Below are 21,069 nucleotides of genomic sequence, written 5' to 3'. Positions count from 1 at the left end.
CTTACTTTAATATTCTTAAACAAAATATGTGTGCATGGCAGGATCTTTTTAAAAATGTAACCTTGAAAAATCCCCTGAAGGTGTATTGAGTCAGAGGTTGGAGGAGGAAAAGTCCCTTAGCTCTTGTAGTCCATCTCCATGCTTATGCAGGACTTTCCCCTAAACAATCCAGTCAATAAAAACAACAAGGAGTCCGGTGGCACCTTAAAGACTAACAGACTCTTTGTTGTTTTTGTGGATACAGACTAACCCGGCTACCCCATGATACTTGAATCCAATCAATGTTCACCAAAATCACTGGGTGCTGGATCAGACCTCTAGTGCATCATTTAATGGCTGCTTTTTATGCATTGGCAAGATAAGCCTTGAAGGCCATGGAATTAAAAAGGGGAAGTTTAATGAGAAATGTTGTTATAGGAATGAGTATAGTTTAATCTGGGGACCATGTAGGTTCCTGTTGTTATAAAAGTAAGTTATCTGGGGGAATGGGAGTATGTAAGTGGAACAGTTATGTTAGCAAAGGCCTGAACTGGGGATGATAGTGATTTTTATGCTCACTTCTGGTCTGATATCTGAATTAGGAAATACTATTGATTTAGCATATGGAATTCTTTCTTTGTACTGATGTCTCTAGTTAGGACTTTCATCCTGATTGTAACATAAACAAATTAACTGTAGGAATGTATGATCCATCCCGGGTTGATTTTTTTAAAATTGCAAATGAGGCTGTATCTCATGCCCATTAGGCTCTTTGCTGATAGCAAGAAGAAAAACTCCCTGCCCCAAAGGATTTATAATCTAAATATTGGAATCCGGAGTTCATATTTGTTGCTGTAGTACTTTCCCAGCGGAATGTGGTTTTTAATGTGGAGCCTGCCTGTGAGGTAAGGAGCTGAGCTGGGTTATATTCAGTCACCACACTCCTCAGAGCAACATTCTGGCAAACAAGGGCAGAGGGAATCAGTGCAACTCCATGTTTGGAAGCTGAACCTGTGCTAGCTAGATTTAGTGTGTTCATGCCTGTGCTTTTACTACACTGAATGAAATGGTCTAAAACAGGGGGTCTCAACCTTTTTCTTTCTGAGCCCCCCCTCACCCCCAACATGCTATACAAACTCCATGGCCCGCCTGTGCCACAACAACTAGTTTTCTGCATATAAAAGCCAGGCCTGGCCTTGTGGGGTAGCAAGCAGGACAGTTATCTGGGGCCCCACAAAGCTAAGTTGCTCAGTCCTGGGCGGTGGGGCTTCAGCTTTCTGCCCTGGGCCCCAGCGAGTCTCATGCTGGCGCTGCTTGGCGGACCCCCAGAAACCTGTTCATGGCCCCCCAGGGGGCCCCGAATCCTTGGTTAAGATCCACTGGTCTAAATGAATAGACAGTCTCATAATATTTAGCACTGAATGTTCAAAGCACTGGAGATACTTCACACTTTCTGTGAGGTATCACTGGATTATTATCCCAGTTTTACAGACGGGGAAACTGAGGTTCAGACAGGTGAAATGACTTGCTCAAAACCATCTAATGCACCATTCATTTTTTTTTTAATCTAATGCACCAGTGGCAGAGGCTGGGAGAGAATCCAGGTCTTTCTGACTCCGAGTCTATGCTCTGGCCTCTAGACCACAATTACCTCCCTGAGAGAAGAAATTCTGCAATAAATACCTCCTTACACAGCACTTTTCTTGGTCACCTCTCTCACGGGACATTTGCCACGGCACTGTGGGGAGGAAAGCCGAAAAGGGACTCCTCACAGATCTTTCAAGCAGCTTGGCATTCCCTTGTCTCCAAGACATGCCTCAAGCCATCTTAAGCTGTCATGTCATATTATATAGCTAACCTGGAGAGGAAGATTCTGGTGTTAGAGTCTGTGGCTTTATTCTCTCTATAAAGTCTTGTGCGCACATATGGTGCTATATATGCCCAGCAAATTATGACCAATACCTAAAGTAGAATGTGTGCTTTAATGTTGACATAGATACAAAGGCAGCTGGGAAGCATTGCTAAATAGTACTTCTTAGGAAAGATTAGCTACTAAGTGTATAAACGGTTAGTCTCCAAAGTGCCACAAGTACTCCTGTTCTTTTTGTGGGGGGGTTGTTATTCCTTCATTATAACTTTTGTGTCCCTGGTTTATATTTTGGTAGTTTTGAGCTTGAAGGAGCGCAAGAACTAACTTCACATGACATGGAAAATAGAAAGGATTCTTGTAGTTTCAGGCAAATAAACTGCTATTATTTTAACCCTTCCCTCTACCCCAAATCAAACGGCTCCAAGTCTGTTACTCGTTGGCTTTTTCTCCTTTGCGCAGAAATGCAAACAGCTGATGTAGCCAAATAACTGTGATCAAAACGAAGAGATGTTTACAGTCTCCGAATATACAGTGGGCCACTCTGATCTATGTCAAATATTTGTACAAATAACTAGCGATTGTTGTTTGGCAAACCTGGACGACCTGGGATGGTTGTTGCTGTTTGAATTTAGCAGCAAGATAAAAGTGAAACTACTTCATAGGGAAGATTTGGGGGAAACATTTTGAAAGGGGGGCGGAGTGCGGAGAATACGCTACTTGCTCAAGGTAAGACAGACACAAGTGAGGACTGGAGGATGTCATTGTAAGGGGATCCTCTGGTTTTCTGAAGATCGTAATGACATTAACGATCTTTAAAAACAACAGCCACTTACACTCGAAAAGATCCGATCTCAGGTAAATTGGTACCAGTGCATCTAATTCTAACGCACATGTACAAGGCAGGGTGTGCACTTTAGTGGGGTTCGCTGGAAAAGCTTTGAAATAAGAAAAGAAGGACGTAGATGAATGCGGAGATCATTGTAATAAAAACGGCGTTAAAATCCCTTTTAAAATTGCACCAAGCAACCTACTTTGAGATATTTGCCTTCCCTCGTTCGCTAAGGAAAGGGAAATCCCCCCTCCCCCCAACAGGAGATGCTCTCCATTCGCATCGGAACAAATAATTTCCCTCGTGGCTTCCTTTTGTAAACGGGGGTGGGTGGGGAGCTCGAAGTTTATCCCACCGGTCTCGCGTTTGTAATGGTTGAAGGGCGAGGGGAGGTAGGAGGTAACTCTCGGATTGTTGGTAAAACTTCGTGAAAACTTTCTTGCTAAATTGCAGCTAGGGAGCGTCTCCAATCGCTGTAGTTAATCCGGCGTGGAAAAGATGCTTCACATTTGTGAAGAACATAAAACGCGTCTTCATTTCTGACTAGTGTACTCCGCTGGAGAACTCGACCCACGACATCTGAAGAAGTGGGGGGTTGTGTACCCACAAAGCTTATGCCCAAATAAATCGGTTAGTCTTTAAGGTGCCACTGGACTCCACCGTGTTTTTGTGGATACAGACTAACACGGTACCCCTCTGATACTCTACCCAAAACAGAGCTGCCGCCCCCCCCAGCTTTATGCCCCTAATAACTGGACTATCGGAAATCTGAGGGGAGAGATCATCTGCCTGGCTAAAGACAGTTTGTTGGTCTGGAAAGAAAACCAAAGCCAAAGCACGTTCCCTGCCCTGTGCCTGGTTCCTGCTGTTTCCCTGGGCATGTGTCTGACTGTGGGCAGCGACCCAGGCGAGCCGGATAAGCGAAGGCAGCCGCGCGAGGGTGGCGGTGTTTTCCAGGTGCGCCTCGCACCAGCTCCGCAGAGGGTTATACCAGCCCATCCGCCGGCTGCCGGGAAGCCGGCCCCTCCCGGGAAGACACCTGCACTAGCTCAGGTCCCGGCCCTCCTGGAAGGAAGGGCGAGGAGGTGTCAGGCGCGCAGTGCGGGCCCTGGAATGAGCTCCGACTGGCTGGGGGAGCGAGGCAGGGACCCGGCATAAAAGGGCTGGAATGCGTTTCCTTAGGTGAATCGCTGGGGCTGGGTGCGCACGCGCAGTGCTCCGCCGCCGGGAGGCCAGCCCAGCCCAGCCAGGTGTATCGCTGTGGCCCGGGCTTCACTTAACGAGGCAGCCGCTGGGGTCCCGCGCCCCCTTCGCAGCCCCCGCCGGGTGGCTAATGGCTCTGCTGGGGAGGCTCGACTGGCAAGTAGGTACCGTCCCGTTGGTCCCCGCGCCAGGCCCTGGGGGCGGATGGACCTTTCCCCACCCGGAGAGATGGGAGCGCAGCTGGCACGGGGCAAGCCCCCCCGGCCGGGGTCCGCCTGCCATGCTGCACCGCCGGGCTGCCTCGGGCAGGGCTCCCCCCTCTCCTCCAAGCCGCGGGGATGCGCCCTTTCCCGGCGAGCAGATGGGACACGGGTCCCGAGCCTGCCTGGGTGGAAGTGGGAGGCTGTGAAAAGCCAGGGGACGCCAGAAGCAACTAGTTACTCCCCTTCTCCCCCCCCTGCAGCGCCACGGAGACCGGCTCATCTGGGGGCGTGGGGAGGGATGAGCGGCACCGCACGGATTTGATCCACTTGGTGTTTCAAAGTGACACTAAAAGTCTCCAGTGGCCCGATCCTGAGCGGGGGCTCTAGAGAGACCTGCTGCGGAGCCACTTCCCAAGCGAAAACTCCAGCCCTGTCGGGGTGATCTTTATTTATTGCCAATACCGGGTTTGGTTGTTCGGGGGAGAGGTTAATTACAATCCCCGCTCCAAGTTATAGAGGAGGATGAAGGCGCTAAATAGAAAAGCCGAAGGCATTAAATATTAGTATAAACAGGTCTTTGTCTCTCACCCCGGCTTCATACCTGGGTGAACATGACAATCGCTCCTTGGAAACTGCATCCACGTTTAAAAAAAAAATAGGAAAAGCTACTGTGTGCGCATTAGAAGTCCCCGAAAACCTGCACCGCGCAGCCCTCACTGCACTGGCATCAGCGTGTCTATCCTATGTAAAAACAAGGGAATAAACGCGCCTAGCAGCTGGGAGCCATGAGCGCACCTTTGGCGTCTACTGTTTGTTGGCCTTTCTCTTCTTCGGCCCCTTGTTCCTTCGTGGAACTGTTCGCTCCACTAGTTAGAGCTAGATTGCTCTTGACACGATGAATGGAACTTTTTTGTAAGTTACCAGCGAAATGTTTGAAATTGTCCAGCAACAGCTCCCTCCATGCCAGCGGTGACTGGGTGTCATCTTCTACCTGTATGTTTTCAACTAGACGAGTGGAGAATGGATCCTATCTTTTGGTTATAAAATAGTCGTCTTGTGTAGGAGGGGTACAATATTTTTTAGATAGATCGACACCCAAATCAGTTGCAGTTCAACAGAAATATGATCACGCTATTTGTGTTTAAAATGTGACGCTCCTTTATCAAGTTCGCAGGCTGTCATATTTCTAGGGGAATTTAAAAAAATGTATTTCCCCCCTCCTGAATTGAACCGAAAAAGATCAGAATATTCTACGTGTTTGGTTTTTTTACTTCTTATTTAAAGCATTCAATGATCCCTTTACAAGTACCCTAGTAGTAATAATAATTCAGGCTTCCGATTTTTATTCAGAAGAACGGGGGAAGTTGTCATGGTGTAACGAAAGGCCATTTAAAGAAAACTAACAGCAAACCAGGCGCTGGTCTCATTTAAACCCCCGTGAAATTGTGTCGAGAAAAATGCAAAGGCTACAAAGAAGCAGGTGACACAAAAGAAGTCCGTCGCCTGGACTGTTTTAAAACCAAAAAAGTTGGTAGAGTACGTGCCAGCTGGTTTTTCAAGCGAGGTTTGTTTTCGGTGGAGAATTCCAAATTCAAAGAGCCTGGCATAAGATCCGGTCTCCTAAAATGTTGGTTCTGGCTGTAGATATCGAGGCAGTTTTGGGGGCATTTGCAAGGTTGCGTTAAAGCCTTCCCTCCTGGGATGTCACTCTCTGATTAGATTTACTTATTACTTTTTGAAAGACACTTTTTTTTCTTGTTCAGTTGAGTAACCGATATTTTCTTCTAATCCCCTTTTTAAAAAGACTCTGAAACGTGATTTTTTTTTTTTTTTTTTTTTTTGCGTCTTGGCTGTTAAGATAAAATTAAACTGTCTGGCCAGGACCTCCCGTGGACTTCAGGAAATCCCAAAGAGCGAGGACAGCCCACCTTCCCATTCAGAGCTGCGCGCAGGGAGCAGATATTTAATTTTTTTAGCGTAAAGGAATCATTTACCATCAAAATTACCAGCCCCCCTCCCGTCCCCAACTATTAGACTATTGGATCGCCCTGGAGGGATCAGATGAATTGACTCCAAACCTAAATGCTTTGAATTTTTTTCTCTTTTTAGGATCCATCTTGTCCCTATAATACAAATGAGCTTTAAGCTCCCCCTGGCTTTTATTATTTAGATGCCTAGTCTTAATGACGCCAAGTGCCGCGCAAGCACACTCGTTATAATCGTCGCAAGCTGCATTTCAAAGAAACAACCCTGGAAAAAAACAGCGTCGTTTAAAATAAATAAATAAAGGGCCCCACCAAAAATGGTAATGCAGGTTCCCTGCTGCTGATGTGAATCAGCACCTGCGTGCCAGATAGACAGTCGGATAACGCCTTCAACAGTTAGCTCGAGCATAATCGGCCTCTTCATCTTTATCTTCGGATTCTTCACTGGGTCAGTTAAAAAAAAATAGCTATTAACGCACCTACATCTTAAAGCTGAGTTCCTATTCCAGGCCCTTAACGACACCTACCAAACGTATCGTTCTCCTGCGCCAGAGGTAGCACGGAGGTCGGACCGAGCATTGTTCGATGGGAATGTCTGGCTCTGCCACGAGAAACAAAAACATTTGCTTCTCTCATGCAAATGAGCAGCGATCCAGATGCACCTTAAGCACCCGCAGAAAGAGTTGCTTTAAAACAAATGTTCAGTTTGCCAGGCAAACATAATTGCATAGATCAGATCGGGTTGCAGATAGTTAGCAAGGCTATGTTTTAAACTTTTAGATTAAAGCTGGGATTGTTGTCTAAAAATCAACGAAGTGTGTCCCCCTTGTCACCTGGTCCCAAACCAGATCTTACATAATTCAAAAGGACCGGACAGATTGGATTTTCATGGGGAAAAGTCATTAACATTTCGAACTAGGGGCATAATTCACGCCAGTTAGATTTGAAACGCTGAATGTGTCCTGCTTTACCTAAAAGTTATTTAGCCAACTGCAATAATAGTGTAGGGTAATTAACTAAATTATACCCTAAACATTGGCAAGTTGTAATCAGTAATTCAAACTCTTGACAATTATGCAAATTGACTTAATACTGGAGTTACTACTCTTGCTTTTGCAATAAAGCTTTTTGTTTGCTTTGCAAAATGATTCATCTAAAATTAGGACTTTTTGGTAAATGTTTGGGCTTGAAATCAAGGCACCGCAAGATCTGTCTTGTCAAAATGTTTTTGTTTTTTACACCAAACCTTTGTTGCCTTGACGGACACTTATACAACATCCAGCTCTGTTCTATTCGGGGTGCCAGTCCATCCTTTGCCCTTACGCAGAAGATAGTGCCTAACAGATGGGTATATTCTGGGGTGTGGGAGAATGAGGAGTTCGTATTGAGCATGGCAAAGGGGGTGTTTTTAATAATGTATTATTCTCAATCAATTTTACCTCTACTGCAGCCCGGGCCCACGCGAGCTTTGCATGGCCGGCGGGAGAGAATCCCTGTATGGGGCAAGAAAACAGTTTTAATAGGGAAGATACGTCTGGGAAGAGGGAACTGGAATGTTTAGAGCCATTTCTCTTCTTTTTATTATGGTGCTCATCATTCTAGGCTTTTAAAACCCCTCCCCACCACTCCTGCTCCAGCTCAGGTGCCCTCTGCCAGACCCTTTACAACAGGCAGGTTGGTCGGCGCTGCTATCGAGACGCCCGACCCCGGGCTTCCCAGTTCCAGTGAGCGCATCTTATGGCTTTGGGGCTGCGTACAGGACTTCTCCAGAGACATCTCGGCGTGTTCCTACCCAAGGGAAGAGGGGAGGCTCATGGATAAAAGCAGCGTTACATCCGCGCCTGCAATCTAGCTACAACGCGCCCTGGGCAGCTTCCCCAGCCATGCGCGCGTGTGTGCGCCCTGGGCAGCCTAGAGCTTCCCCCAGCCATTCGTGTGCGCCCTGGAGAAGATCCAATCCAGCCCAGAGCGCAGAGAAGGCGTGGCTCTGAGCTGCGGGCTGCCTCCTGAGTGGCTGGCTCTGAGCCGCCCATAATGAAAGCCCAGTCTCCCAATCCATCCCTGGGGAGGAGTTATGATAATACTATTGCCATTAAGGGCGTCTGGGCAGGGAAAAAACCTCAGTGACCATTAGAGGGAAGATTAGTCCTGCACCAATCTTCATGCCTGGCAACTAACAAAATCCACCCGGGGGAGCTGCTCTTCCCCAGCACCGACTTGGATATTTACTGCTTTTGGGGCTAGGGATCTTTTCTGATCTACTATATATATATTTTGGACACTGGACGCCATGTTGTGGAAACTAGCAGATAATGTCAAATATGAAGAGGACTGTGAGGTGAGAGCTAATAGCACTAGGGGAGTGAGGAGGGAGAAGGGGCTTTGTGTGGGTGTCAGCACCTGGATATAACTAGGGGTCAATCCAGCAGTCTTGGCTTGGGCAAGAGATTCCCCTGGCTTCCAACGGGCATCAGGACTGCAGGATTGGGCTCTTGGGGGATCTTGTAACAGAAGCGGACTATCAGATCGGGGGATGTTCAGATTTTTTGCTTGCTATTAGATGATGCGCCGCAGATTATATAATCTCACTAAACGCCGATTCTCCTCCTGGAAGTTGCCCAGATGAATAGGGAGTGAGGTTAATGGGAATGGTGTTCACCTTTAGGTTTTAAATCTGGTCTCTTACCTTGTTTTTCCCCCTGCCCCGCGTTTCTTTCCTCGCAGCATTGTAGCCCCGTCTAGCTGACCGCCAAACTTGTTAGGCCTCCTCATTGGGGTGTCTCTGGCTCTGAGATATTGCCAACCAAAAACAATTTCTCCCCCTACCCCATCCCCAAGAGAAACTCCTTTAGATCCTGCCAGTCCGGAGCGCCGTTTGGGAGCAGCGCAAATAACCAGGGGGGGAAAGAGATCTGAGTTTTCTTCTTCTTCCCACAACCAAACGGATGTGTTTAATCGGCTCCAGATTGTGGCTGCTCCCCAGATAAATCAGTGCACTAGTCCCACGTTAAGCGAAGTTCGGCCATGTTTGTGTGTGTGTGGGTCTGAGCGGCACTGCGCCCCCAGACGGGGGAAGTTTGGTGTAAAAGCAGAGCGCACACAGGAGCAGGGGGCGGCGGGTGCCCCAGCCTGTTGGACTGGTTCAGAGGGACCCGGGGTAGGACTGAACTGCGCTGGGGAGCCAGGTGGGAGCTGCCGCCAGGGAGGGATCTAGGGAGGAGAGGTCCGGACTGCGTGGCAGCCAGTGGGCGCCCTTGGCACGGAAACTATTTAGCTGCCAGCCTCAGCCGTGAGCGCCAGGGAGCCAGTGCCTGTCGCTGGCCCTTTACCCAGCGGTGCAAGCGACTCCCTCTCGCCGGGGTAGGGGGGGAGATGGGTTTTTTCTCCTCTTCCCTCGGGCTCATCCCAGATCGGGGGCGGCGAGCAGCTCACCGGGCTGGGGGAAGGGGTGCATTGGGGGTGGGGAAGTGTTTCCTTTTCAATCTTGATTCGAGACCTGCACGTTTCTCTCACGGGAGCCGAGCAGCTTGGAGAGGGATCCGCGGTAATTAGCAGATCAGAGCTCAGGTGCCTGCCCGCGCTGGCTTATTCCCACGTTTCCCTCCCCAGCTCTCTTTCCTTGTGAAACTTCCCCCACCCACCTCCTGCTTTTTGATCTCTTTGAAAGCGGCAGCGTCTCCTCCTTTGCTCCATTGGTCATGGTCTGTATGTTTGGCTCCTACAGATTAGCTGCAGTCCCCACTTCACGCTCCATTGGGACCCCATTGAGACACCCATTCTCCTCTTATTAACCAGCCCTGTTAGTTTAATGACCATGAAGCCAGAAGCTGCTAAATCCCGGGATCAATTCAATTGAGACATTTTAAGCTTTGATTGCTGAGCTTTTAAATCGGAGAATTTCAGCGGAGGCGGCTGGAGTAGTAGGATAGTCCTCTCAATGGCCAGGCAGCTATTGGGACTCCGAACTGAACCCCCTTTCCCTCCCCCACCACTGTGCTCGGTGCGCCCCCAAAGCAGAGCAGACATGGGCCGCGCGGTCTTTGGAGAGAAGGGAAATCAGCGAAGAGAGAGGCTTGAACTGGGTTCGCATTCGGTTTAGCCGCTGATGGCGGACGGGGTTCTTCAGCGCAGCCCCGTTTGCAGCTTGCCAGCGCGACTGTTTTAAACGAATGCCCAAGGTTTTGTGTTTACACTCGCCCACAACTGACCACTTACAGGGCATCTGAAACCCCCTCCCTCTAACTTCGAAGCCAGGGGCCTGGAGCCAGGCTGGACAGGAGGCTAGGAAGGGCGCTTCGCCCCTCACCTCACCTCACCTTTCTCAACTTTAATTAAAAAAACCTCTCTGCTACAGCAGCCACAATTCCTCACTTTGTAACAGTCACTTTTTTTTTACAGGACCCCTCCCCCCCACGCCGCGACGTGAGTCAGTTTCTCTTAGGAAGCGAAGTTTATTTCTAATTCCCGGCTCTTCCTACTATTCCCACCTAGGCTGTGGGATGAGTTAACTGGGTTCCTAGACTAACTGCTGAACAAGGCTATTCCTAAACTAAACGTTGAGCTGCTTCGCTTTCTTTGCTCCCGCAAGAGGGTGACTCTAGCCCTGAGATTCCCCCTACAAAGGCGTGCAGGGTGCGTGACCTGGCCGTGCGGAGCTGGGCAGACAGCTGTGCATGGGAGGGGGGGGGGGGAATCCTGGCCTCATTCCAGTCGCGGGGAGTTCCGCCGTTGACTGCCCCCCGGGGCCAGAATTTCCTGCATGTTCCCAAGTCAGGCGCGCCCCACGTGCTGCACCCAGAGCCGAGCGACGGGGAGCGGAGACCCCCTCCGGCTGTCAATGGACAGGGGCTGAGACTAATCTCCCCGCACTAACGGGCTTCTGTTCTGTTCCTTTGCTCTCCAGGACCGGCACGACGGGAGCAGCAATGGGAACCCCAGGCTCCCCCACCTCTCCGCCGTCAGCCAACACTTGTACAGCCCGGCTCCCCAGCTCTCCCATTCCGGGACGTCCGACTTCCAGCCCCCCTACTTCCCACCCCCCTACCAGCCTCTGCCTTACTCCCAGTCCAGCGATCCCTACTCCCACCTCGGGGACCCCTTCTCCATTAACCCGCTCCACCAACCTCCTCCCCCGCCGCCCAGCCAGCAGCAGGCCGCCTGGCCCAGCCGGCAAAGCCAGGATCCCTCCGGCCTGGTCCATCATGCCAGGCCTGGCCTGGTCCCTCATCTCTCGGCGCTGGAGAGCGGCTCGGCTGGGGGCAGGAGGGAAACCTACAGGCGCTCGGAGCTCCTCCTGCCCCACGGACACGGGCTGGACGCTTCCACGCTCGCCGAGAACCTGGGGCTGCATGAGATGGCTCATCAGATGGAGGAGGTGCCGGTAAGTCCCCTGGCAGGGCCTGCTCTGTCTGGGGTACTGGCTACACGCACCCCGATCCTAGTCAGAGCAGTGAGCTTGGAGCCAGCAGGGCTTGAGAGAGAGCAATTTGTCAGCTGCATTAGAGACCCTGGTTCATTCCAGAGTGGGTGTGAAGGACACACGGGGGATCTTAGCCCAATTTGGGGGTGGAGTGGGATGGATGCGAGTAGAGAGGCCAGAAAGCATCATCCCTAGAGTCCAAGTGCCCTGGTGTGTCTGAGGGGCTTTGTAGCTGCTGCTAAGGGGAATGATCCTACTTTGCGGTTTAGCTTCGATGTTTTTCTTCCTGCAGGAAGAACTAACACCCCCTTCTCCCCCCCCCATCAGTCAAAAACTGCAATCAGTGGGTGCAGGGGGTGGGGGATCCATAAAGACTCCAGGGTCACTTTCTCTAAAGGAACTGTACTTTCCCCCCCTTCTCTCTCCAGAATGTGGAAGATCAACACTTATTAATGCATGACCAGACAGTCATTAGAAAAGGTCAGTAGATGACATTCCTATTTACCTTTCCTTGTCCATAGCTGAAGTTTAATTTGTAGATGATACATTGGCAAGTTGATACATTATTTTGTTCCATTGCTTTAAGAGGATCTGTCTAAAGGCAGAAAGCCTGAACTTTATTGCACGATCGCTTTAACTATAGGAGACCCTTGGTTTTTATATAGTGAACACGATCTTAGGTGATATTTAATGGTGGGGGTAGTTTGGAAACTGAGTTGCTTCCTTTGGTATGTTGAGTACAAAAAAGCCTCTATTTGCAAACCTCCCATTTCGATGGGAAGCGAATTACCCTAAGTATCGGTGGCACCAGCAGACTGTCGCTGGCAACTGAATCTCTTTATTCTGGACTTTTGTGATACTAATAGCCGTAATAGCAAAACGATGCTGTTGTTTGTATTGCTTTCCGTCTTAACCAAAGAACAAATGCACTTATACAGGAACGGAATTTAAATGCAGATCTGGCATTTAATTTTATACCGACCCAAATTCCCCGTGTATACAATGACGCGGGGGCTGGTTTTTGCTAGGAACGTGAGGCAGAGGTAAATTTGCTCTTTCGGTAATAGTACAATCTCTAAAGGAAGGGGCTTGGTTTAAAATCTAATGAGGAATTAGTTAAACTAGCAGAGAGCCATTTGTAATCAATGGTCCTATAAAGCGGTTAGACTTTATCTGGACTGAAATGGTTTTTAGCTGTTTAAACAAGCGTAAAACGCCTATCGACTCTCAGCTTCGTTTCCAATCTTGTTTTCCTGCTTGCAAACAAACTTGCGCTTTGTAAATCAGGCAAGTTTCTCCTAGAAACTGAAGTGGGACTTCAAATACGTATTTATTTGAGGAAAAGCAGAAGTGTTTGTCAGAAACTCTGCTGATTGCCGAATTAGCTCATGGGAGAACTATTCTGCTGTCAGATACACCACCCCAGAATCGTGCTTTCTAGTGAATAAGACCAGCCCTTGCTGTTTAACCCTTTCTTGCATTAGTTGCCAATAGCAATGATTCAGTCTGGCACCATTTCGTTGGTAGATTAAGATGATAGGTTTACAAATATGCTCGCACTGAGGTTTAATGTCCCTTTGGAAAGTATGTTGTCCCTACTCATGGTAACGATAACCGAAAGCAAGACTAATGGCGTTAACTGTTTTCAGCTGTAGATATTGGAATATGGGGCAGGAATATACTGGGATTAAATTCAAGGGAGAAAGATAACTTCTCTGAACAGAAACTCTATATCTGGAGGCGGAAGATGAAATTCAATACTGCTTGGCACCCCCTAGCCCCCAACATATTTAATTGTTCCTGTTCTAAGGAGGACGGGAGACCTCTCCGTGCCTTTAGTTTGAACGAGTTTTTTTATCAATAGCCGAGGGATACTAGTTTCTGCTCTGCCACTGTATAGGCTTTACAGCCCTGATGTTCATTTTTATAAGCCTGAATTTTCCAACTTCCAGGATATGATGTCACCGGTGCATGCTGAGTTTTGACTGAACGTTCAAAGGAACATAAGTTATATTCTTAATTGAATGCAGCAACTTTTGAAATTTACTGTGACAACAAAACCAGCCCCCGTCCATTACTAGTCGTACTGCGGCTATCTGTGGCATTGTTAGATCAGTTACTCAGGACAAGATCCAGTGGTGGATGTTTAACACAAAGCTATTTACTGTTTAGCTCCCTTTAGACTTGTAATTTCCTCTTTTATGTATTTTTTTTTTAAATCAAATACCTGCTTTTCCACCTGGCTCCCACAGGTCCCATTTCATTAACAAAAAACAGCTCGCTGAGTCTCCCCTGCCAGAAGGATGGATTAATTGGAGTGGTGATAAACCCCAATGAAGTGTTTTGCTCTGTTCCGGGGAGACTTTCTCTGCTGAGTTCCACATCTAAATATAAAGTGACAGTAGCAGAGGTTCAGAGAAGGCTCTCGCCTCCAGAATGTCTAAATGCCTCCTTGCTAGGAGGAGTTCTCCGAAGGTAGGTAGGCTGCTCTCCTCCCTCCTACCCCCATGACTTTGGTAATCCTGTCTTTTGTTGTTGTTCCTTTTTGCAAGCGTTTGTACAAAACTGAACCGAATAACTGGTGTCTAAAGCATTTTATGAGACTTAAAAAACTAACACTGAATTCTAATGGGCTTTGGAAATAAAACTCCTTTGCACCTCTGGCACTTCCCAAAGTGAAGTGCTATAACAGTTCTCGCAACAAATTCTCATTCCCTGTTAAAATCTGATTCCATCGCTGGAACAGCACAAGGTGAATTTTCTTATTTCAGTGACAAATCATCTCCCTGTGGAAGTGTCTTGGTTACTATCTTGTGGTCTTGGTATTACTTAAAAGACATTTTCCATCTTCTTATTTTTGCAAACCGTTTAATTCATACTGTGTCCCATTATTATAGCTGCTATATTTTTATTATGGTATAAACTTAAAGGCAAAACCCATATTTGATTTGGTTTTGGTTTCTGACACGTGTTTTACACTGAGGGGTTTGTGGCAGAGCCTTAAAAAAGTAGGTCATTGAAAAACAGAGAACCTGGTTTTTATTCCCCTCCCTCCAACAGAACCTCATTAAATGTCAGTAACTCGATTTCCCATCTTTTAAAATAAGTATGTTCCCTTTAAACTAAATAAGGTCACATCTCTCTCCCTCTGTCTACTTACAGAGCCAAATCTAAAAATGGTGGCAGATCATTAAGGGAAAAACTGGATAAAATTGGCTTGAATCTTCCAGCTGGTAGAAGGAAAGCTGCAAATGTGACATTATTGACATCTTTGGTGGAAGGTCAGTCCTGTGTGTGTGTGTGGAAGGGGTGTTTTTGATGTGGGTGTTTTTTTTTTTTTTTTTATTTAAAATAAAATGACTTTTCTGTGTAAGGCTTATAAACTGTAATTCAAACACTGACAGAATGCTGATCGAGCCTAGAAAAACCGATAGACAGAACAGAGCTGTTTTAAAAACAAGTTACAGACTGTGCTGCCTGTTAGCCCTCCCAACGCTACTATAAATGTGATTATTTTTTGGTTTATCCCCTCCTCAACTCTAGTTGTTCATGCCATCCTTCAGATCAAATAGGGATCTCTGACTATTCTATTATATTATGTTATTTTTCAACTTGATCATATCTGAACTGTAACTAGCGAGCTCAACTATTGCATTAACTTCAGTTGTCATTCACAGAAGCCATTCTGTGTAAACTAAGTAATTTTACATAGTTATTTCCATACTGTAGTGAAATTGACAGGTGTGAGAGTGACTCCTTTTATACCAAACAGTTCCAAAGTCCCCAGTGGGACCTAGCTTGTTTAGTCACTGACGTATTAGAGAAGGGATAGTTGGGGGGGAAGCTTTTCCAATTTTGAGGTCTTGTATATTAGTGAGTTTGACTTCCTATGGGGAGGCTTAAAAGCAGTGGAGCAGCAGACTCCAATGAGTGGCCCTACCTCAATCGCATCCTCAGAAGCTTTCCTAATAAACATGCATATAAAGTGAGATTTACAGCTTTTGACTTCCTGATAGGAAACTGGAGCTCATTTAATTTGCAGCATGTTATGTGGTCCCTGTATTAATTTAGCTGGGCCTTTTCCAAAAAAAAAAAAAAAAAAAAAAAAGGCAGCTTCTTGTTATTGCTATAGTTAATGGAAATGGAAACCGCAATTTAAGTGTGAACAATACTTTGAAAATATCACTCCGTTTTTTTAATCTACATGATCTCAAAATACTGTATTAACTTCTAGAAAGGTAGAATTGGAAGACCAACAAGAGAGAGAAATCTTGTCTAATATATTAGTGTGTCTGTATATTCCACACATGCTACAGCTAACCTATAGTTCACAATAACATTCAGGATGTTTGTTTGAATAGATAGCTTTAATTAACTAAAACAGTAGCTTGTCTCTATTATTGTATTAAAACTATCATCTGATAAGTTACACAAGTGTGCAAAGTCTATTTAACTTCAAAATTTTACTGACATAAATTGAGATCAATTGCCAGCTGTGTGATCATCATAAGAATATATGCCTTATAATAATTTTCAGGTGAAATTCTATCTGTACCTATGAAACATAGCTAGATACAGAGACCCATATATTGTCCTCTGATACAAAGGGAACCAGAACAATTATTTTTTTGTAGCACCGGTTATGCAGGTTTTTCTCAGCGTCTCTTCCTCAAATTTGGTTTATCTATTACTTAGGAAATAACAAACAGTATGGGGAAGATCATACTAGCAATGGCTCTTTCTAAAGTGGGGGGTATATTTTGAGAATTAAAGTTTTTGCCCATATTTCTCTTATCTTCTAACAGTGAAGGTCTAATTATTGGATCTAAAACATTCACCTTATCACGTGTCCCCACCCCAGGTGAAGCTGTACATCTTGCTCGTGACTTTGGCTATGTATGTGAGACAGAGTTTCCTTCCAAAGCAGTGGCTGAATATTTAACCAGACCGCACTTGGGCCGTAATGAGATGGCTAACAGGAAAAATATGCTTCTTGCTGCAAAGTAAGTATGGAGGGCTAAAGGGGGGAAAAATGCTTTTTGGGTTACTGGAAGAATGTGAGATTCTGTAACATACTATTTGTTTTTTGCTTTTAATAAAAAACAACCCCCCCCCCCCCCCAAAAAAAAAAAAAAAAGTCTGTGAATCTGTAATACCAGAGTCAACATAAACCCTTATGGCATAGTCCTCTAGAATTTATTGGAGTTGAAACCTACGTGGTCTATAGAAATGACACTAAAGCTCTACAGAATAAAACAGACTGAGATCTTTTTCTAAAGAATTTTTACATCTGGCTAATTTTAATGTTGTATAGCAGGGATCTAGGATTTAATGAAAACTGGTGTCAAGACAGAGAACCACATTGACTTCAGTGGGCTTTGGATCAGTCCCATAATACCTCTTAACTACAGCACTCCATAGCCGATAATGTAAGCACTACTCTTTTTGCACTCTACAATAAGAGAGTGTTTAAAAAAAAAAAGTGCATCACATTGTGTATCATGCTGATTCAGGGAAGTTCACTCAGTGTACGTGAAATGAACAAAGCAACTTAAAAATACATCTGAAACTTAGGCCCCGGATCCCGCAGCATTTATGCATGTGAGTAACTTCATGTGGTTGAGTTGGCCCATTGAACATTCATGTGTATTGTTAAATTGTATTGTTACGTGCATAAGTGTTTGCAGGATTGGGGGGCCTACGTTTCTGATGAAGAGGGTAAATTTAAATGCCCAGTTCAGCTGCTTTATCCATTGTAAATCACTTAAGTGCATCTGTGGAAGTTCTCACACAAACTATCCCTAAATTGATTAAAAAAAAAAAAAAAATAGAGCAAATGAAGCAGAACCAGCTAGACACCAAAGCAGGATAGATTATCCTGTGGAAAGTGTGTGTACACGTGTATGTATATGTGTATATAAAGCTTGTCTGAAACTGACACTAAAAAACCGGCTTTATTCTATAATTAGACTGAAGAATATCCTTGTAGTGATGTAGTTGTAATAGAGTGTAATTGAGTTCTGAAAACCCTCTGTGGTTGCTACGCAGTCTGAATTGCTGGTTATTGCAATTTAAAGGATTCTGTATCTTGCTTCTTCTTTTCTTAGTGCTAAATCCTCTTACAGAGTGCCTTGCACTTTCCAGCATAAAGTATGAACCCTTTTGTGTCTTACAGGCAGATATGTAAGGAATTCACAGACCTCCTCACTCAGGATAGAACTCCTCTTGGAAACACTAGACCTAGTCCAATCTTGGACCCTGGCATCCAGGGCTGTTTGACTCATTTTAGCCTGATCACGCATGGCTTTGGGAGTGCTGCCATCTGTGCTGCCATGACATCCGTCCAGAACTACCTAAATGAAGCATTAAAAATAGCAGACAAAACATATATGAACACTGGCGACCAAAGTCCTGCAGAAACCAACAAAAACATTGATAAAATGGATAAGCACAGGAAGTAAAATGAGGGAAACCAGACTTTCAAACTGTTCCTCCAAAACACAGACTGGGATCTTCTTGCCAATGGGGCATGTAGAAATTTGGTTACTTTCCCTCCCCCCTCTCTTTTTAAAACAACAAAACATCTTATTCAGGATCTTCAATCCCTCTGGATCTGTATGACAAGTCTTTCTAAAGCTGCAGTACCTCCCTTAACTGTGGAATCCGTTACCAGAAGATAAGTACTGGTGCAAGTGTATTAAAATCCTTTGCTGTTAAAGTGGTGCTATAAAGTCTTTGGTGGAAATATACTAAGAGATATGTAGAGTTTTCAAACATCTAAATATCTAGTGGTGACAAGCTACTGTGTATATTTTTTTGAGATATGGATTTTGGATGGGATACTCTTCATTATCTGGAAAAACTTCAGGTTTTTAGTCTTTAAAGCCAACAATAACTATAATGCAGTATTAAACAAGGTATTTAGATTTATGTACATGGTGTATTTTATAAACACATGACAAACTCCAAGATCATTCTGTTTTTGCTTTATTTTCAGCTGACCGTAGGAAAAAACTGATATCAGCATAGATGAAAGAGCTATTTGATGCATTTGACGTGCTTATTTTAATTCTTATTTTTTATGGAAATATTCAGGCTTTTAAAAATTGCAGTTGCCCACAGTGGAAATCCTTTTTTTAAAAACAAAACCCCAAAAAGAATTGCTAGTGCAAACTGAAAAAAAAATGCTTTTAGAAAATCTTTTTCTTTGTCTAAGGATATTGCAGCTTTATTCACATATTTATATCAGGTCTTGGTTTTTAAATTGAAAAAAAAAACTTGAAAAAATAGGCATATACTGTAACTTTTTTTTTTTTTTTAAACATTGTATGCCTATTTAGGGAAAAAATATATATATAAATATATTTCCAGGGAGACTTTATGTGTATTAAGGGAAACAGTGTGTTGAATGTACATATTTATTTATGTGTAATTTAATGGGATTTGTAAATAATGGTGAACTTTTTTAATACTACTTTTTTTTTTTTTATAAATGGGTTTCAAATTTTAATTTTGGTAAGTATTTCAAAGGTAATGGGGTAAGCTAAATACATCTTTAGGTTTATGCACAGGTATGTTATACAGGGTATTTAAGATTTTATTTTTTAATTTTATTTTAAATTCTCAATTCTTGCCACTGAAGATTAAATTTAATCTAAGGGGTATGTTCACAAAGCAATAATTTTTGTGTACCATTCACCTAAGAACGGAGTAGAATGAGTGCATGAGGTACGGTGCGTATGCGACTAATGGCGGTTCTGAACTACTCTTTGCATATTTGTATATGTTCCCAATATAATTCTGATGTATATGATAACCATATAATAAAAGTATTCTGGATAGAAGCACTGAATGTCTTGTTACCCGGAAAGTGTTTTCTTTCCATATTTTGTCAATATGAGACACTAGAGGACGTTGTGTATTGTTGTAATTACAGCACTTTGTTCAGATTAACAGAACAGAAATATCTAGTTGTTTGCCAGTAAAACTAATGGTTTCAATTAAATGAGTCATGTATCTCCAAGAAGTTTTTAAGCCCTCCGTATCATGCCATCTGCCTATTTAAACTAGAGCCACATTTTAAGGCTTCCTTCTCATAAAAATCTGACCCAAGAAGCTTTACATTTAAATTTGATTAATCAGATGATTATACTCTATATGTTTAATGATAAATGCTTGCAAATACCTTGAATGTGAAACTGGATATCTGACTTCCGGTATTAGCCCCATTTTATAGATTGGGAGGGGGGGGAACTGAGGCTTGGAGAAGCTTGGCTAGAGTGCCTAAGTCACAAGAGAAGTCTATATCAGGACTGGGAGCAGAACCCTCTATGTCTAGAGTCTGTGTGGTGGTACCTTACCCATGAAGCTGTCCTGCAGAAACTGGAATAAGTTTCTTTAATTAAAAAAAAAAAAAAAAAAAAAAAAAAAAAATCTTGGAGGCAAATATTCACACGTTCCCATAGGCCCTCAGCACCTAGTTAGGATGACTGGATATTGCAAGATTTGGTATAGAACTGAGAGTGAAGAATGATGACACCAGAGTGAGGTGACTGCATGCTAACAGCTCAAAAAACAGACGGCAAATAAGAACCCCAAATGCATCTTTTTTAAAAACAACAAAAAGTCCTCAGGGTGGGTGGGTGGTTTTGTGTGTTGCGGGGGGGGGGGGGGGCGGCAGAGGCTGATTCATGAAGTTTTGAATACTTGGGATGGGCAATCTTGGAAAATATGCTTAACAGCTGCTTAATATAAAAATATGCTTAAACTTATTTGTAAAGTAGTGCCCTGAGGCCCCAATGTAGATGTGGGGAGGACGACCCATTTTGCTAGGCATGAATCTGGAGTAAAGATGTTGTCTGCCCTAAAGACCTTGCACTCTAGGTAGATGTGGCAGACAGGTGGAGAGTTGAGCTGCTTGTAAGGTCTCCAAATTTTTTTTCGGGAGACAGAAAGAGGAGGTTGGTATTTTGATTTTTTTTTTTTAATTGCTACAAAGAAGGCCTTTCAATTAAATGGATTTTTTTTTAAATGAGATTTTCCATTTCTGTGAGAACTTATTTTGAAAACTTTGAAACAATTTGAAAACAACTTCTTCCCTCTTGTTCTTGTGTGTGTGGGGGGAAGGGGGGGGAACAATCCTACCTTCTCTCACTATTTCACTATATCCACACACACACAGAAGGGGGAAAGTAAGTGTGTGTGTGTGTGTGCTGGCTTCCCCTGCTTTCCAATGAAAAACGGGAGAGGAGAGTGGGAAAGAAGGAAGCACTCCCCTCCCAATTATTTATTTTTTTCTTTAATAAAATATAGTAACCTTACCCCCTTTCCCCCCCCCCCCCCCCCCCCCCCGGCGCTTGATCGGCTGTAGGGGGAGGGGAAACAAACAAGAAAAGATGAAGTAATTTTGTCTTGGGTCATCCAGAAGATCATTAGCAGAGCTGGGAAAAGAATCTAGGTCTTGTGAGTCCCAGTTTTTGTTCAAAGTACAGGGGCATCACAATTTAATTTTTTTCTGCAGAACTGCCCCTTCAGCGTACTACAGCAGGATGCTTTAGATTAGCTCCCAGACAATGGAATCT

At 44.7% G+C, this 21,069-nt stretch overlaps 1 protein-coding gene across 2 annotated transcripts; it reads left to right on the top strand.

The window, feature by feature from the left end:
* The first annotated feature begins 3,931 nt into the window (after positions 1-3,931).
* Positions 3,932-19,340, top strand: TFAP2C (transcription factor AP-2 gamma). Of its 2 annotated transcripts, none has more exons than XM_054046539.1 (7): positions 3,932-4,041; positions 10,973-11,449; positions 11,917-11,968; positions 13,741-13,963; positions 14,651-14,769; positions 16,350-16,491; positions 17,664-19,340. In XM_054046539.1, exons 1-7 carry the CDS (start codon positions 4,012-4,014, stop codon positions 17,947-17,949), a joined length of 1,329 nt encoding a protein of 442 aa, XP_053902514.1. In that variant the 5' UTR covers positions 3,932-4,011; the 3' UTR covers positions 17,950-19,340. The 2 variants fall into 2 exon arrangements, with proteins under 2 accessions (XP_053902514.1, XP_053902513.1); XM_054046538.1 differs by lacking the exon at positions 3,932-4,041 and adding an exon at positions 8,210-8,407.
* The last annotated feature ends 1,729 nt before the right edge of the window (positions 19,341-21,069 follow it).

This window comes from Malaclemys terrapin, chromosome 12 (genome assembly GCF_027887155.1).
Source record: "Malaclemys terrapin pileata isolate rMalTer1 chromosome 12, rMalTer1.hap1, whole genome shotgun sequence".
Taxonomy (NCBI): Eukaryota; Metazoa; Chordata; order Testudines; family Emydidae; genus Malaclemys; species Malaclemys terrapin.
Note: the sequence above shows the minus strand (reverse complement) of the source record. Positions and strands in the feature narration are given on the sequence as shown.

Excerpts from the sequence above, each read along its gene's own strand:
- TFAP2C (XM_054046538.1), top strand. The coding sequence starts at position 8,360 with ATGTTGTGGAAACTAGCAGATAATGTCAAATATGAAGAGGACTGTGAG. Across the intron at positions 8,408-10,972 it reads AATATGAAGAGGACTGTGAG|GACCGGCACGACGGGAGCAG; the intron begins GTGAGAGCTAAT and ends TTTGCTCTCCAG. Across the intron at positions 13,964-14,650 it reads CTAGGAGGAGTTCTCCGAAG|AGCCAAATCTAAAAATGGTG; the intron begins GTAGGTAGGCTG and ends GTCTACTTACAG.